Below are 18,581 nucleotides of genomic sequence, written 5' to 3' on the forward strand. Positions count from 1 at the left end.
GAAGGAGAGACTGAATGTTGGGAGCTGCTCTGAAAAGGTTGGAGAGAGGATGGAGGTTGGTCTTAGTCCAGGTACGAGTGAAACCTGTCCCCATATCATAAGAGATACACGCACACACATACAAACACACACACAAAAGGGTAATGAGTGTTACCCGTAGCTTTCCTGGCTTGAAGAGAAAGAGCATTCATCAGCAGCGGCAGCAGGCACTTTGAGAAATGAAAAGTCAATATGACAGTCGGATCATAAACATGTAAGGCTGTGATGCCCCCCCTCCCCCCCACCACCACCACCACTACAACCACACACACACACACACACACACACACACGGAACATTGGAAATAAATATAAAGATTAATAGAGTTTGACAGAAAGTCCTCTTTACACTGTCCTGCAGAATCTCTTTCAAATACACCCTGAGTTGTATTTGCTGTCTCTCTGCAGGATTCATGTGTATGCAGGCTCTGTGACCACAGCTCTGCTCCTGTTTTTTCCTTCAGAGTCAGCAGTCAATGAGAAGATGATGAGGTCCAGCAGTGTGCTTCATCATGCTGTTGGGTCTCTACTCGCTGGTGCGATGCTTGCCAAGTATTGCATTCTCTCTGTGGGCTTCCTGCTGGTTGTGTGCCGTGCGGCTCTGGTGATGAGCGGTAATGACACTGAAGGAGCAGCCTCGGCTCTCACCATGCCACTGATGGTGTAATAGTCAATAACAGCTGGCTTCACCTGGCCTGTTTCCTCCTCAGATCTGATGTCAGCTGCTGGATGCTCCCATTTTCCCCCACTGGATTTCTTGGAACATTTTTCCAGAACTCCAGGGGGTTGAAGTGAGGGCAGATAGATATGCTGATTTTTTTTGGGGGGGGGGGGGGGGGGTAGAAATTCCATGGTTCCTCCCCCAAGAGCTGCCATTGCTCCTGCACCTTGTCATGCACCTGATCTGGTGGCCCCTCCTCTTCGTCGTGCTATTAAACTAACTGTCTGTTCTCCTGGCCAGTCTTGTCTACCGAACCATATCATTGTCACCTGCCCTGGTGACAATAAAGGGCTGAACATGTGTCTCATCCCAGTTGAGCAAAAGTACCACAGCAGTCTCTTTTCAGGGTCAGCCACTTTCCTTCTCAGGGCTGTTTCATCTCAGTCAGCCCTCTTTGTCACTGTACACTTTGTAACTGCTTCCACAGACACACATCATCATTTTTTTCCCCTCACACACATTTACTGTGCTGGCACAACTCAGTCTCTTCCACATGCCTCAAAACGTTCAGATGTGATAAATTATCTGAACTTACTCGTCACGGAAGGCGTCCCCCCCCCCCCCCCCCTTCATTCTTCGGAATAATTAAAGACAAAATAACCCCCTCAAAAAAGATGGTTTGTAGATTTCGGCACAGGAAATGCTGACACCCCCCCCCCATGCTTAAAGCACTTCAGTGGTTCTCAATGAGTGAATCCATTTTAGAGATTCTCTCGCTGTCTGGGGATTCCATGCACACGTAGAGAAATACTGTATACATAGCCCGGTATATTCTGCACGTTCTGATCTTGGTCGGTCCCTTGCGTCAATGGCTTTTGCATTTGTTAGGTATTTTTGGGGATTTTGCGTTCTCCATTGAGATTGTTGTTTTCTGATTTGCGAAGCGTTTTGGATTTGATTTTGGCCTGATAATGCTTTCCCTCTTCTTGTGCACACTAATCGAGGCATGGGAGCTGCTACTACAGAGTGTAAACCGTCTTCTTTTCAGCGTTACTGTGTGAGGAGATGCTGGAATAAGCCACCACACAAGAGTTTCACTAAAGGGACACTGGATTACAAAAGCTATCTCTTTGTGTGCGCCAGCTGATGAGTCAAGTTTCCCTCTCAACGTAAGGGAAGTGCTCACCATTTTCATTTCATTCACACCTGAAGTTTTAATGGTTTGGTTCACTGAGAGCTTTCATTCTCCCCTGTCATTCTTTTTTAGCTGTGTTTGAGAGTCTCCCTTTGCTCATTCAGTTTTATGACTAGTGAGTGGTGAGATAATGTGTTTTTAAGGCTCGGGGGAACTGTCAATCTCTTAAAAAACAACTACTAGTGGAAATTGGTTCGTGACTATAAGATCTGAGATATTTGGGGTCAGCATCTTATGTTTTTAAACTCTGCACAGCGAAGCAGATTACATTTGAACAGCCGTTCCTTTCCTAATGATAATCCCAGGGTCGATCCTCCAAAGGCTGATGCTTTGACACCGTACAGCAGGGGTAAGAGAACCATGTGCCATGGAGGGCCGTGTGTATGCAGGTTTTCCTTCCAACCAAACACTTTAACAGGTGATTCCACTGATTAACATTCTTCTGTGGCTGAAGGAGTGTTAATCAGTGGAATCACCTGTTAAAGTGTTTGGTTGGAAGGAAAACCTGCACACACACGGCCCTCCATGGCACATGGTTCCCTACCCCTGCCGTAGAGCCTCTGCCGCTGGAGCCTCATCACCTCTGCGGGTGAAAGGTTACGGTTTCAAAAATCCAAGTTCACTCATCATCTTTATAGTTAGCCATTCAGAAGACAAAGATGAAAGGTTCTCACTCACATTAATGAGATGACCGCGACGGAGAGGATGGGGATGAAGAGAAGGGATGGAGGGAAGGAAGAGAGAGAGAGAAAGCAATAAAAATGTGATGAACTGCCTAAGGCCAAAACATGCAGTCGGATTTTCTCTTGCAAAAAAGAGCCCTTGGAGAGTATTTGGGTATATACTTTTTTAAATTAAGGCACTTCCTGGGGGAGTCGTTTTTATATTAAGCCAACAATCCAAAAAGACAAAAGAAAATCCTGTCTTTATTTGTCAAATTTGTTGTCAAAGTATCTCAATATGAAACCGAAGTACCTCATTAAAATAGTGACACTTGTTTTTCAAGACATAAAATCGTATTTCAAGAAATCCTGAGAGAATTTTGCCTGTTGCATTTGAAAAAAAAAACAAAAAAACAAACAACAACAACAAAAAACAGTTTCTTCAGGTTGATTGAAAGTGTCTGACTATAAAGACTTGTTATCTTGTTATAAGCTGTCAGCTAAGGCACTGTCAGGTTGGGAAATAAAGACTCTCAGTGTGCTTTACTGATGTCACGTTGTAGGATTCGCACATTGAGAGTTATCGGATTAGATTCAGCGGCAGCTGTTACCGTCTTGTCGGACTGCTCGAGATTTTCAGGTTTGGACTCGTCTGTGTGGAGTCCTTTCGTCACCGTCCTGCTCGCTTCCCCTTTCTGCCCCCATGTGTTCTTTGTTAAGTCTTCAGCCCCACAGTATTTTAATTTTGTTAATTTAGTCTGCAGTTGAACTCATTTACATCTCTCAACAGTCTTAACAAATATGAGCGATGACCAAAGCTGGTCCTAAGGCTTGAGAGCGGGGACAATCCCCGCTTACTCACTCATGACAGCTTTTTGGGAAATAAGCTGATTGTCCATCGTTTTTAGAGCCAGACAAGCAGAAAGAGCGAACCGTCTCAAAACTCAAATTCACGTCTCCCAAAAAAAACGAAGAAAAACTAAAGAACTTGTCTACATTGATAAGGACTGTGTTTACCAGGGTAGTTCACCCAGAAATGAAAAGTCAGTCATTATCAAGTCATCCTCTTGCCAATGAAAGATCAAAATCTTTAAACTTCAGACAAAGGGGTTCCTGTTCTTTCTCATGCAACTGAAAAGAAGAGCGACTGATTTTAAAATGTAAAACGACAAAAAATACGAATTCAAACATTGCCTCAACACTCCTTTTCACCAGAAGAAAAAAAATCCCCTATAGTTTTCAATAACTGCATTACATTACTTATGAGGACAGGAGCATAATTGTCCAGTGCAGTCCATGTCTGGAGGAACTTGCAGAGACAGCGCTAATGCTAACACTGATGTGCAGAGAGGCATTAAAAAACAAAACATTAGCCTTTTCAATTTAAGTCCACTGTAGTATCACCATATACTTCACTGTGATACATAATATAATAATAATAGAATGTAATTTGATATTTTCAAATGACTCCAAATTTAGAATGTTCTGTGTTCCACTCGGAAAATGTAACCAGCCAAAACAACACTGTTGTGCAAATGAAAAAATAAATATCCTACCGGAACGTTTAGAGACCTAATACACTGAAGTTCATCGCTAAATCCCAGTGACATTATTCAACATTTAAAATAATGTATTTACCGAAGTGAAACACCCCTCCAATTAGAAGTGTTCTCACCATCTAAGCTGCAATGATCTGGAAGTACACTTATGTCATGGTTTTCTAAGCTAATATTCTAATCCCGATGTTTGCTTCACCTTTCCAATCCACTGACCGGGATGATCCTGTATCTCTTGTACAAGCAAGAGCGAGTTGTTCCTCTGAGTTTTAGTGATGAATGCTAATAAGAGGTTCACTGAGGTGCGACGTTCTCTTCTTCCTCTGTGTCTGCTGAAGAGAAATCATCATCTTGAGTTTTAGTATTTTCTGGGGATTCCTCCAAGGATACCAAGTAATGGAAAAGCAAGGATGTCTTTTTTCGGGGGGGGGGGGGGGGGGGGGGGGGTTGCCTGTGTGTGTTCAATGTGCGGCTGAGTAAGCAAAAAGCAACAGGAAGCAGCAGGAGGCCCGAAAGAAGAACCTCCTGTGAGTTTGTTCTGACCCACTCTGTCTCATCAGCAAGTCACTGAAGTCTGTCTTTGTGTGTGTGTGTGTGTGTGTGTGTGTGTGTGTGTGTGTGTCTGTCTTCCTGTGTTTGATCAACCTTGCTCAAAGTAACTAGTGTGTAAATGTGTCTGGCAAAAATATTATAAGAGGTTCTTGTTCAACACTTAAAATTCAACACATGACTTGAAGTGTGTAAGTGTGTGTGAGTGTTTTTATGTGTGTGCGTGTGTGTGTGTGGCTGCACAAGGTAGACGATGCGACACAGTTCATGTCATCCTCGAGCAGACTAAATTAACTGCAGAAAGCTGTCTGGCCGTCCAATTTTACAGACTGATTCTGCTGACTGTGAGATAGGCATGCTGACACACACAGACACACACACACACACAGACACACACACACACACACACACACACACAGACACACACACACACACACACACACACACACACACACACACACACACAAGCGTTAAAGTGGTTTTCTTGGTGAGGAAAGCAGCTTTGGGGAGTTTTAAAAGCAGGAGGTGAGCTGTTAAGGGTTTTAAACCTGCCATGTGTCAGGAAAAGGGGGAGCTGGGTGCACGTGTGGCGCCGCGCATGACGACGCGGTGAATACTGATAGTCCATTTCCATCATGGGAGGAAGACAGTGGACAGAAGCATTCACCCCACGTGTCAGATGGTAAATGTTATGATGACCTTCCATCTCTGCAATGTCCTCAATTCTGATTCAGTGTCTTCATTTCTATTGTTTATCTCTTTCTTCATAAATCCTAGGGAATAATTCGGTTTGCTAATGGAACAATGACAACAAGCAAAGGAACCTTTTATTTCTTGTACAGTTTTCAGCTAATACCTCCAGACATGAACTGTGACATCCGCTGATAATTTTTCACATCTATTTCATTATTTAGCGACTCCTCCCTGTAAGGATAATTAACTTGTGAAGTTTGTTGATCTGCTAACACGCTGAAGAGCGCCTGGTCAGATTATGGGGATCATAATATTTGTTGTTGTTTATTTTGATCTATTTTTATATTTACTTCTCCTGCCCTGACTACATTTCTGGCTAAAAAAAAATTGTTTTTTGTTTTTGTTTTTTTTAAAGTAGATTTTATCTAATACGAGAAGAAAACGAGAGAACCGGAGTCAGGATATGTACTGTTGTCATAATCAACTTCTTCAATCTGAATAAAATCTATTTCAAGATTCCAACTGAACTTTTTACTTGCTTAACATTCTGCCATTTAACGGATTATGGTTATTATATGGTTATTACTCTCCTCAATCTGACTGAGAATTCCTTCCAGGCTGACGCATCTATTCTGATTGAACTGTTTATACACGAGACTTCTCAATAATGTTTGTAACGTATCATAATAATGTCTGGCCTGTTATTCTGATATTTAATAGAATATTATTGTCCAAATAAACCAAGCTAGCATTTCCTCTATTAAACTGATCATATGTTCTTTTTGCAGTAAAATTAAGAGCTAATCATACACTAATTCCGGGTTTATTTTTTTTAATTTTAAAACTTCACCATCTCTTTGCTGTCTTAGTTTATCTGGTTTCACTCCGACATGGGTTACGACAACTATACATTTAAATGCTCTGAACTCATCTGCCATCATAATCTCAGATGGTAAATGAACTTTCCTGCCATGGTGACTTCATCAGGAAGTGCTTTACAATGTTGCCTCATTGACCCATTGATCCATTAACCCAGCGACTGTGGAAATGAGCCAACCTATTCATCAGTCAGTCAATTAGAGGTTCGGTAACTGGCTTGAAGGCACTGACACCAGCTCAGGGGGGAGTGGGGATCGAACTGGCAGCATAACCACGACTACAAGGTCACCCCACTGGTGCGGCCACAGTTCCAACACCAGACTCCTGGTGAGTCACTGATTCAAACTCACTTTATAAAAGTCGGCCATTTATTGGCCAAATTACTGTCGTTAATTCTGTCGACTCCTGACTGAATGCACTGTAACATTAACAGCTGTTAGTTAAGTATTTGAAAAACTTAGGGCTCCTGATTCTCTGGGAATTTTAGGTTGATGGAACATGACAAGACCAGTTGAGGTACTTCTGTAATGATCCAAAACAAAATAAACTTTTCCCACAGAATTATCTCAACTTGTCTTTTCAAGTTCCATCAATTTACAAGTCTCAAGCAATTGGGACAAACTCTTTTTTTAAAGTTATAACATCATTTATAGAGGCGTTTCTTTAAAAACGAACAACCAAACAACTACGTACTATGGGTCATGGATTGCAGAATTCTTTTTCTGGAAAGCACAAATGGTACAACGCAAAACTGATTCAGAGGAGAGTGAAACCCCATTGAACAGATGGCCCTCCAATTTCTCTCCTTTCACAAACAAAAAAAAAAACAACCCTAAAATTGTGAATGAAATTATTACTCTAATAAATGAGTTCACACAGCTCATGAAGCTACCCGCTGCCAGGTAATGGTGCACTTCACGGTATGTGGAGTTTCTGTGACGTGGTGACGGGGGGTGGGGGGTGGGGGTTCCGCACGGTTTTACACGCATGGCACAACAACAAGCTTGTGCTAAAACACAGCAGGCCTTCTCAGGTTGAGCTCCATCTCCACTGCCAGTCACTTTCACACATGACTACATTTACGGTCAGCCATCATTATGTCAACACTGTCCTCAGCGGCTCTCGCATTTATGGAGCCGTACTTCACGTGAGGCTGTGACAGGAGGACAAGAACTAGTCCTTGCTAGGGACTTATTTCGACTAGAATAAGGTAGTGTACAGTAGAGAGTTACATATTTACCCAGAAGTACTGCAAACATTGCTCTTTTATTATCTGAACACCACGACTGTAAATGTGACTTTCATTTAGAAGAGTGATGTGGAATTTCATGTATCAGTTCTACCAGTAAGTCCTCAAACTTTTAAACATGTCCTATTTTCCTTACGTTCACTATCACCAGGTTTATTCAGCATTTGCTCCATAAACATATATAGATTTTTTAAACTTTCATCAGAGCTTTGTACTCGTAAATATTATCCTTTCGGTCTCACAATTAGCTCCATCAAGGCTGCCGTTTCCAGATAACGGTTCTTTTCTCTCTCAGAAATCTATAATCTATCACCAAAGTAAACATAAAAACCACTGATACTAAATCCCTAAACTATCCAAGGCCTTCAAAACACATCACATAGACTTTAATATCACTCCAATGCACAGAAAATAAATATATACTGTGAAATATATGGCAGTGGGTTAAAGTATACTTCAGGCTCTCTCTGTTAGTCCTTTGAGAATTCACCTGATAAGCCACATGTCCTCTGAGTGCTTTGGACAAATGTTTATAAAGCAGGATGGCTGTACGACGGCGAGATACTCTCATTAAAACAGAATGTGTTTACTTCAGTAAACCAAAGGAGAGGGAGAGAGTAGAAAGGATTTAAGAAGTCCAATGGAAAACAAAGCAAAAGAGAGAGCTGGGTGTGGATGTCTTACCCACGGTGAGCTGACCGGTCAGTTGTCCCTGATCATTCCTGGCGTTAACAGTCACATTTCTGTCTGACTGCAGGATCAATGGACTGTCCTGGAACAGAGAGAAGGAGGGAGAATGATAATTGAGATAACAGCAAACAGACCTGATGTCATTCACAAAGAAACGTGTCCACTCCTGCCTGGAGAAGACACAGAACAGGATCGATAGACGAGCTAATAGAACTGCTGACAGTCAACATGCGTGAACACAACCGTGAAGTTATATCAAACACTTACATGTCATGACGCACTTTTTAACATGTTCTATTTGCTTTCACTCCGTTCTTTTTAGCCCCTGACCGCCTCCATCTGGACAGGGTCAAAACTGCATTATAACCAATACTTTAACTTCTACCTGCATTCCTCTGTTGCTGATGCTGATTTCCATTTGTGATTTCACAGACTGGGAGACGAGAGGAGGGCTTGGGCAACACACATCAACATAATTGGTGAAAGAGACTCAGCGAGACAATGTGTGTTTCTAATCAAGGTCACAACTTCAGGGAGGAAAGCACGGGGCTGGTTTTGTTTTAAAAAAACACATCGACGTTTACGGCGTCTCAGTCTGGCGACACTGATTTGAACACACACGGCTGGAATGATAAGTTCAGGTGGATGTCCAGACTTCACCGCCCTTGCAGACTAGAGGTTATGACGCATCCCAGCATGACGGAATTCTGCAGGGGCTCAGTCAGCAAGTCCAGCGGCCACCTCTCCAAAACCACATTCGGACTGCTTGTAAGCTAAAGGTCATTGTGACCCTGACCTCTGCTCTGACATTTAATAAAAACCACAGTTGTTTTTCAGAAAAGTGAAAAGCTTTGACATTCTCAGATGTGGCATTTACTAATGTATTTTATGCTGTAGAAGTAAACATTGAAATATCTTCAGCGTGTCCTAAACACAAACATTATTTCTAGTATTCGACCCGTTGACTTTGAGATGAGAGAACCGGATGTTCAGCAGCGCTAACTCGACTCTTCCCTGTTTTTCTTTGTCATTTTTTGTTTATCTCGGCACTTAGCTCACGTCCTTCCCAAGCTTCTACTCAGTGTTACGCTTTTAAATTGTTTTGCTGTTTTGCCGGCGTTAATTGAATGTATCACAGGTGACTCAATATCTCTGTTGATTTCCCCAAATTAATATCTTGCTGCATTGCGGTCTGAATTTCAAACGAGACTCGTGTCAAAATTGGAAAAGGGAAACATTGGTGAGGTTCTATTGTTTTGTGGTCTGTCGGTCGAGAGGAAAGTTTTAATACGTCACACCTTTCTGTTTCTCTGCACAGGACGCCCGGAGAATCCCCGCATGGACACACACCAAACAATCATGGGACAAACACAAGTTTACACACACCACCACACTGCTTACCAATAAAATACCAAACAAACGAGCGGTCCAGGTGCTTTATTATCTCTATCTGTTTCCACAGGCATGTGTGCTGGATTAATTACTTTCAACGGGGCGTGTGATAGGCTTCACTATATTATCTTTCCACTCTGTTTAAGGCGATGGGTGTTTTGTACGGCATGACAGATGTAGTGTTCTCTGAATCATTCCAGCTCAATGGGCAGTGTGTCTGAACAGGCCTGATCCCATTCAGGAGGTGCAGGACTCCGTCATCTAGAAGTGCCACTGGATATGGAAAGTCTTCTTTGCTTAAGCGCCCGTATGCAAATGTATGGAGATACAGGATGCAAATACTGAATATTAAACTCTTAATGTCTATTTATACAACAGCTGGATGGAGTCAAACAATGTGTTGGGTGGAACGTGAACCCGTTACCATCATGGCTCATCTGCTTTAATGAACACGGTGTTCATTATACCTGGAATCTCTCACGCTAATCACAGCGCAGCATCAGCTGATATTAGTGGCTCTTTATTGACTTGGTTACTCATTTTTAAATAACAAATTGTATTCGAAACAACTGCAGACACAACAAAATCACTGCACTTTTAACACTGCCTTTTGGTCTGTTGAGTTTTTGATCAGAAGCAGAAGTTTAAATATATTCATACCTTTGCATTTAAACACGCTACTATGAGAAGACTTAAAAAAGAAGGCACCTAACAGACTCCGGGTTCTGATTACGAATATTGCGGGGGCTGGAGTCTATCCCAGCAGCTTTCAGGCGAGAGGCAGGGTTCCCCCTGGGCAGGTCACCAGTCCATCACAGGACCAACACATAGAGACAGACAACCATTCACACTCACAGTCACACCTACAGTCAATTTAGAGTATCAATCAGCTTCGTCCCCTCTTGATGTTTTTGGACTGTGGGAGGAAGCTGGAGTACCAGAGAGAACCCACACAGGAACAGGGAGAACATGCAGACTCCACACAGAAAGATCCTGTGCTGGAGCCGGGACTTGAACCCGGAACCTTCTTGCTGTGAGGAGACAGTGCTGACCACTGCACCACCGTGCCGCCCCATGAACAAACGGATGAAGACGAATAAAATCCATTTTACTTTCTCATCATTCCTCTAGTAAGCATCTCATGACTCTCACAGTTTTGATCTGGGTGTTCTTACTCCGTCTTCTTTGCATGTTTTCGTTTTGTGTTCTCTTAGTGATTTATTGTGAAATGTAATTCATTCTTGTCTTTATCTTGTTTTACTTCCAGTTTGCCACCTTTTTGAGTGACTCACTTGTGTAGTGATAGTTCATCTTCATCAGCCTCAGCCCTTTTCCTATTGTTCCTATCTGTTGTCATTGCTTGTATCTTGGTTCCGTTTCCCTCATCAGTCCTTGTCCGATCGTCTGCTATGTCTTGTTGTTCAGCTCATTGGTCTTGTTACAGTAGCTCCTTGTACTTTTTCCTGTACTGCTTTTGTTCCTGTTTAATAAGTATATGGGTTCATCACTTGCCCCCCCCCCCCACCTCTTTTCTTCTCTTTGTTTGGGTCCACCAACATTCTGATGGTGCCTGACTGGCTTTAGACCTCACATGAAACCAGCAGTGATCTCCTTCAAGGTTAATTCAATCTTTCCTGAGAAATTAATGAAAGTATCTGTGGAAGATCCTAAGTGACCATTTCATCCAACTTCTCCCAGTTTTCCCGAAAGGTTTCCTGTTTTTTTGTTTTGTTTTTTCGGTGTATTCCTGACGCACACACGAATAGCTGAGGTTATTGGAGAGGTACAGACCTCCACTACCAATGTTAGTCACCCACTTTTCTATCAAACGTGAATCTGATATTCAAACCACCATATAGATCTGCACCCACTTGTTCAAATTAATCAAAATGTGGATGAAATTCCCTATCTGGCATAATTAAAGGATCTGGGGAAAAAAATAGAAATTCTCAAAATGGATCAAATGTAATCTTGAGCTGTCAGTCTTAAGAGTCATGAAAATCAGTCTGGTATTTTTTGTGTCATCCTGGTGACAGAAAACGGGCATAATGAAGCCGTAACCTTGAAGATAAAAACGATTTAGAAATAAATAAAGAAAAGTACTTAACGGTACTTGTGAAAACCAACCAAGACTTTCTAGGTGAGCCTGATAAGAGCTGCAACACAGTGATGCAGACTCTGCTTGTGCAAACACACACTTTGAGCTGTGATGAGTGTTGGCCTGCTGTATTTGTTTGGCTAAAAATGATGAACAAAAGTTTTAGTGCAGCACTGAAATCAAATGGAAGAACAAACAAAACTTAAATTAGAAGCATCTATTAATGTCCACCAGATTGCTGCAGCATTACAGTTGTATTCGGGAAAATCCTTCTTCTGTGAATGTTTGATGACGCTCTGATGTTTTCTTGTATAAATGTTAATTTGATGTTGGTGGTGCGTTTTGCAGTTGTACTGAAAATGTTTCTTCACCGCAGAATTAATGCTTTATTTGTTATGTTTCAATCAAATGGGTCTCGTACACAATAACTTTACAGAGTTGGACGTTAAAAAGTACAGTACATGTTTACTCTGCTCGCTATAAGCGCGGAAAGTGATAGATTACTTCTACGTGGCAATAAAAAAAAAAGACTTGTCTTTTTCATGTCATTTATATTTCACTAGAGGGGCATGGAAACACTCTGAATGGCAACGTATCTGTAACAGATTTACAGCAGCGTCACAATGATCACAGTCTACCTCTGATAAGCCTCAACGCCCCGTCCTCAGTCACACACAATCATCATGCGCAAGAGCACTGATTTAACAACACAATGTGAAGCCACCCTGCAGCAACTCCATACAAAACACATCCCATATTTCAATATCAGCCAGCCTGGTGCATTACAGTAATATGATTCAAGACAGAAATATCTTCTGGCAGCCACAGCCAGATGAGCATGAGTCACATCAACACACACACACACACACACACACACACACACACACACACACACACACACACACACACACTCTTAAAACAAGCATATTTTGAAAAGCCAAGTAAACAATTACAGCTTAACAACAGGATAAGAGTGCGCCACAGCCCACTATATTCAAAACAAGTCGTATCCTGCTGCTGTTACTAAATCAAACTTGAAACCACTCATTCATATTCCTTGCTATGCAGTCAGTGCACTCCAAATTTAATTTTCCCGTTGTGTGTGATTATTGAAACTTACATTTACCGACATGGGATTCTTTTCCATTTCCTCTACATGAATTTCACGTTTTATATACAGAACCATGGATTACTCTCTCGTTGAGATGCCACGCGAATGCTCAGAACACTGAAGCAGTAATGATGTGACAGCAATAGCTGATGGCCCCCAACACGGAGAACATTCTCAGAGAGAAAAGGGTGGGGAGAGAGTTAGAGAGGTTGCTGAAAAAAAAGAAAGAACTTCAGGAGTCCAAAGTCTTATAGCACCACTACGGTGACATGCGACACTCATGTGCTGATAAACACTGTTGATGAAAACAACAACAACAACAAAAAAACAACATAAAAATTTGTGTCTATTTTTATTTTCATTTTAAATTACAAAAGATCAAATTGAAATGTCTTTTCCATGGTCAGTAAGGGAGCTCATGGAAACTCGGGATTAAAATATGATTTTACTGGGTTAAGACTTAAACAACCATATTACAAAGTGATTTGCAATGTTTTGTCTATTTCACTAGAGAGCATCATTGAGGATGGACATTGATCATTTTCTAATAAGACATGTCCTCAACAAATCCTCACTTACCAGGATATTAATTTTTTCCCCCCAGCTCCATTCACAGTATACGTACAGTATTGATATTTCACGGACTTTAATCAGAGATCAATATCTGCTATCTTGAAACTCATCTATGATAGCAAAGTAAAGACATGCTCCTCTTATGTATCATCTATTTCTTAATGTTCACTCCATTTTCCTGTTTATTGCTGTCTGTTGCTCTGGTCCCTCCGGTGTCTCTTTCACTCATAAATCTTTCCTCACCTTGTGCACAGAGGGAAAATACTGAATACTGAAGGCACACACATCATGCTTTCTCTTGTAAGGTGCTACGTAACACGCGCACAAACACACGCACACACGCACGCAGTGCTGGGCCATCAGTTAAAATTTAGATTTTGCCTTGATTATAAATACAGGCACAGACAGGGCTTGCAGCCAGAGGTAGCCAATGTAATTAGTCAGGTAATAATAAGCTGTGGACTGGTGTCTCATCATCACTGCCTCCAGGCACCAGTACAGATGGGTCCTAATAACAGCTTTCAGCGTGTCTCGCTGACAGACTGCATGTCTGACTGTCACTTGACGTGGGTTCAGACTCAGGGTTCACAAGCGACGTGATTGGTTATTTGTGTGTAGTCGTCGCTGTAATCGCATCCTCCAGCGTGTGTCTTGTACTCTAACTTTATACAACTGTGCACTCCAGCCTCGGAGTGGATAATTTGATGAATTCACATTTGTCATCAGCTTCATATAAACTCTTAGCAGAGACGAATTTATCTCTGTGACTGTCCGTCTGTCTCCTGATCTACAGTAAAAGAGCGCGGACACGCGATTATCAAGAAATATTCTGGTTGTGAATCTAATGAGAAAGATTATATGCGCACGTCTTCTCCCTCAGTGTTTCTAACAATCCAGACGGAAAACTGTCATTTTGGATTAGGAAATGAAGTCATCTATTATATTTGTATACAGATTCAGGGTGTGTTGTTGTGGGAGAAAGCATATAGTGTGCTTCGATTTTAAGATTTCATACCAAACCACATTTAATATGCATCACACTTTCTTTATTTCTGTCCAATAAATAAATGTGCTTATAATCAGCACTGGATTATCAATTTCAAGCAACTTTCATGTTTCTATAAGCCGATTCCAACAATAATAATTATGTACTTCATCTATTTATTTACCAGAGAAAGTGCTTATTAATCAACAAGCTAAGAGGCAAATTTTCACGAAAAGTCGCTGGGCAGATTATTGTAAATTGGCCAAAACAAAATGTCCTTAAACACCACTGTACAAAATACACAATTTAATACAACAATACAGTGCAAAACAATATACCACTACTACAATGTATCAACTAATGTGGAAAACTGCTCTGAACAGATAGCACTTATTTCATTGCAGGTAATGTATATAATAATAAATGTAAATGACTCGTTGTTTACGTGCATAATTACTAATTAGCTGTCATGTGCTCCTCCGGGTGTTCCTCAGATGTTCAGGAGCCATTGTGGAGGAGCTTGATCTTTACATCTATCTTTCTGTACTTTATCAGAAGGAGAATATCTGTGGTAGTTCCAATCATAGAGGGAGGATGTTACATAGACAACAGAGGCACGGCAGACATATCGACAGGGAGATGCGGAGCTAAACGAGTTAAAGATGAGTTGAGGGGAGGGAGGGTGGTTTCCCAGCACTGGCTAGAGTCAGAGGTAAAATGGTGTGTGATGAAGTGCTGCAGTGTCCCTCTTTGGACTTTAATTCAGCTAATTAGTGGAGCTTATTACATAAGTCGTGTGCTTGCTGGTGTGCAGTACTAATTTGTTGTATTTATTGTGTCCCCATGGCCGTGTACCAACAGCAGATAAACCTGTGTTGTTCTCAAGCTACTTTGATTCGGGTGTTAAAAGGTCTTCAGGGGCTTTAGCTCTTTAACATGCCATCAGTGTCCTGCAGGAACTTTGTATTAACAGTTTCGGATCAGTTTAAATCCTTTAAATATTGATGTGAATGCTGCTTCAAGCCTGAGCCGGTCCAGCCATGTCAGGTTTTAACAGGCATTCATCATGCTGTGAGGACATAAATATACTGTATGTGTATAGCTTCATTGTACGTTCTCGGCTCCATTCCAGGGGAAAAATCCATGTTTTCATCCAACGGATGGATGAATGGATAAAATATTGTTAAAATCATGAGCAATATCAATACCATGACTGCTGCTGTAAACGGTGTTAAAAGTCTGGTGCTTACTGCTAACATCCCACTTCATCTATGTCCATTAATGATTTGGGGTTTTTTTTTTGTGCTGAGTGAACTTCTCTGACCTTAAAGCAGGATGACAAGCCAGTCAGCTCAAATTACATGAAACAGATGCACGGAACAGTCTAACCTTAAACCAAATGCCCAAACTGTTAATTGGGGCTAAAAATGGAATATTATGTAGCTTTAGGTTCCACGTGCATATGTTCATGGGTTTGTGAGTGACTCATTTGAGCCCACACATGTTTGTTTTTATATTTGCATATAAAGCACAGAGGAATTCTTTTTTCCTTGCCACAATAAACACAGCTGTGTGTGCGACTCGCATGCCTCTAGACAACAACCTACTGTACAAACAAGTGAAACCATAAAGTTGCCTCGCCTACTGGCTAAAAAAACAAAACAAACCCTGAAATATTGTCTGTCTTTTTCACAACTTCCAGGCAATCTCACCATGATTCACTGAAGAGATCCATAACCCTGTGCTGTAGAAACCAGCTGTCAAATATTCTTATGGTAATGTAATCAAAAAGCTTTACCGGCAAAGGGAAATAAAATACCAAATTTAGAGTAAAAAAGTAAATGAAGTGGGCAATGACAAGGACTTATGAGTAAATTTTTGTTTCTTTGCTGTGAGGTTGAAGAGATTACATGCTGGAGTTATGTGTTCTTTAGCAAGACACTGACAAATCTGTTAATGGGTTATCTATACTGCCATTTTGGGGGTTTACAGGCTCCACCAAGTCCCATTTCTCTTTCTGCTAGACAATATAAAAGAAATTGATATTCTTTCTCTGAGTGGGGGAGTGAGTGAGGGGATAGGTCGGTGCGGGTGTGAGAGACGCAGGGGCCGGGTTGGTAGATTTTGGGGTAAACAGAGGTTAAGTGAGTAAAGGGATGCAGGAAAAGGACATAGATAGTTGAGGATGGGAAGCAGGAGGAAGTGGGGACCACCCAGCGTCAGGTGATAGATCTTGAAAGGAGAGGAGAGGCAGATAAAAAGACAAAGAAAACCCACACAGGAAAAAAGTGAAGGCGGGAGAGCAAGATAAAGATGAAAAACAGAGGAGGGTAAACCATAAAGCATTTGTTTTAGAGATAGACACAACAAATTCATCTATAAACAGAAGCTGCCACATCAGCCCACGACTATCAGCTTCAACGCCGTAATATATGGTGCTTACGGGACCAGTCGACAAAGTCACACAGCTTGAAGCAAAAGAAAAGAAATACTGAGGGAGATTGAAATTGGATAAGACACCTGGGTGATGTACAATGTTTAGATTGAAGGTTATATAGTCCTTGGGTTGTTCTTGACAACAAAAAACAAAATAAGAAAATGAAATAAGAAAACACACAACTTCATCAATTTGTGATCACACAAGTCAGTGACCACTGATTACACAGATTTGATAGTAAATAAATCAGTGTTTTAGGGATTGTTCAAATACATTTGATCAATGCATTTTGCTGTAGAGCCTGAAAAATGCAAAGAAATTTGGTGAATTATTGAACGAGAAGTTTTGACAGAAAATACCAAGCAACCTGTATGCTTAGAAACATACCTGAGGATTGAAAAATAAATATCAGATCGGAATTCTTCACTACATTGATGGGTTTAAACACACAAACTAGAAATATAGTCCTGTTGTGACATTAGTTCAATATTTTAGAGAGATTTCAGATTAAAACCTGTCACGGGACGATAAGAGCAAATTGACAAAGACAAAAAAACAAAACTGAAGTATAAGCTGGCTGGCTGGTGCAACAACCTTATTTGACTTCCACCTTGGGCTCATTCCTCCCTTTGTTTACTTCCCTTCACTGTCCGACTCACTTATTGGAACATACTGGGCTTAAACTGCAACCAGCTCTAGTCCCCACCTGATCTCATATGGAGGCTTGGTCAGTCTCATCCCTTTCCCCAAACCACACAAATCCATATTCAAAAGTAATTGTGTTTGTCTTGTGGTAATTTTTTGAGTAAATAATTTAGTATTGTGAATGCTAACATCTGCGATTATGGTAACAGAACTCAAAGTGACTGTTTGACTGCTGCTTCCTCCTTCAAGCGCAGATATTTCCCAAACGACATGATGAGACTACAGCAGATGGTCTCTCCCACACCCCTACGGAGCAGCCGTTGATGGTGCTTTTACCAGTCTGGCTTGGTTTGGACATAAGAAATTCATGGTTGGAAGAAAATATGGACTTTGTTTCACCTGAAGCCTTTTTTAAACAGCCTGTTCAGGGGCTGAAAGTTGCAGCGCTCTCAGCTTAGCTCTCCCTCAGCTGAGCTTGCAGCGGTCACAGCACTGAATCATCCTCTGTTTGAAAGACACAGCTCATCCACAGACACTGCCGCGTTACACGTTACAATGACTGTTTTACACCGAACCTGCACGGTAGTTCTTAACTTTGCCAGAGTCACGGATCATAAACACACAATCGTGCAAAACTATGTAAAAATGTCCAGTTGATCGATCTGAACTGTTGACTTAGTCTGGCAGTGGTACCTTCAGAAGAGCAGCAGAGAACTAACTTCTCTAAAATTACAAAATTAGGACGTTAACTTAATCCCAAACCAAAAGGAATAAAGATATTATTCAAGCTTTGTGTTTTCTTTTTGTTTTCGTCACAGTGTTCTTAGCAGGCAGATGTTGGTGGGCGACAGAGCCTCAGTCCAGTCATGTTCCATCATGGTTAAAGGCAGATCTCACTGAATAATATTGAAAGTAATTCAGTGAATAATAAAATTCCAGGATACCAACAAAATGACTCAGTCAAATTAAAAAAAAAAAAACACATCTACACATCTTTTTATTATGATGCAAACTGAGGCTTTTTAAAATCATTAAAAAAATGACTTTAAACAACAAAATAATAAGAAGTCCATAGAAATAAAGTATTAAGACGAAAGTGAGCTAAGTTCTTGGAGGGAGGTGGCAAACACAGTCAAGCAATTTTATCAACTCTCCAGGGTGAGGACTC

The 18,581-nt window shown here is 41.2% G+C and overlaps 1 protein-coding gene across 2 annotated transcripts in view; it reads right to left on the reverse strand.

Moving 5' to 3' along the window:
- LOC147257257 (zeta-sarcoglycan-like) overlaps positions 1 to 18,581 on the reverse strand; it is a 345,523-nt gene that overhangs the window by 67,701 nt on the left and 259,241 nt on the right. For both annotated transcript variants that reach the window (XM_086211072.1, XM_086211073.1), the window contains exon 4: positions 8,167 to 8,254. In XM_086211072.1, the coding sequence (XP_086067198.1) occupies positions 8,167 to 8,254 (88 nt within the window). The remainder of the gene's footprint in view (positions 1 to 8,166; positions 8,255 to 18,581) is intronic.

The sequence above is a fragment of the Aulostomus chinensis genome, chromosome 8, assembly GCF_037954235.1.
Source record: "Aulostomus chinensis isolate RoL2024-O1b breed Wild chromosome 8, RoL_Achi_v1.0, whole genome shotgun sequence".
Classification (NCBI taxonomy): domain Eukaryota; kingdom Metazoa; phylum Chordata; class Actinopteri; order Syngnathiformes; family Aulostomidae; genus Aulostomus; species Aulostomus chinensis.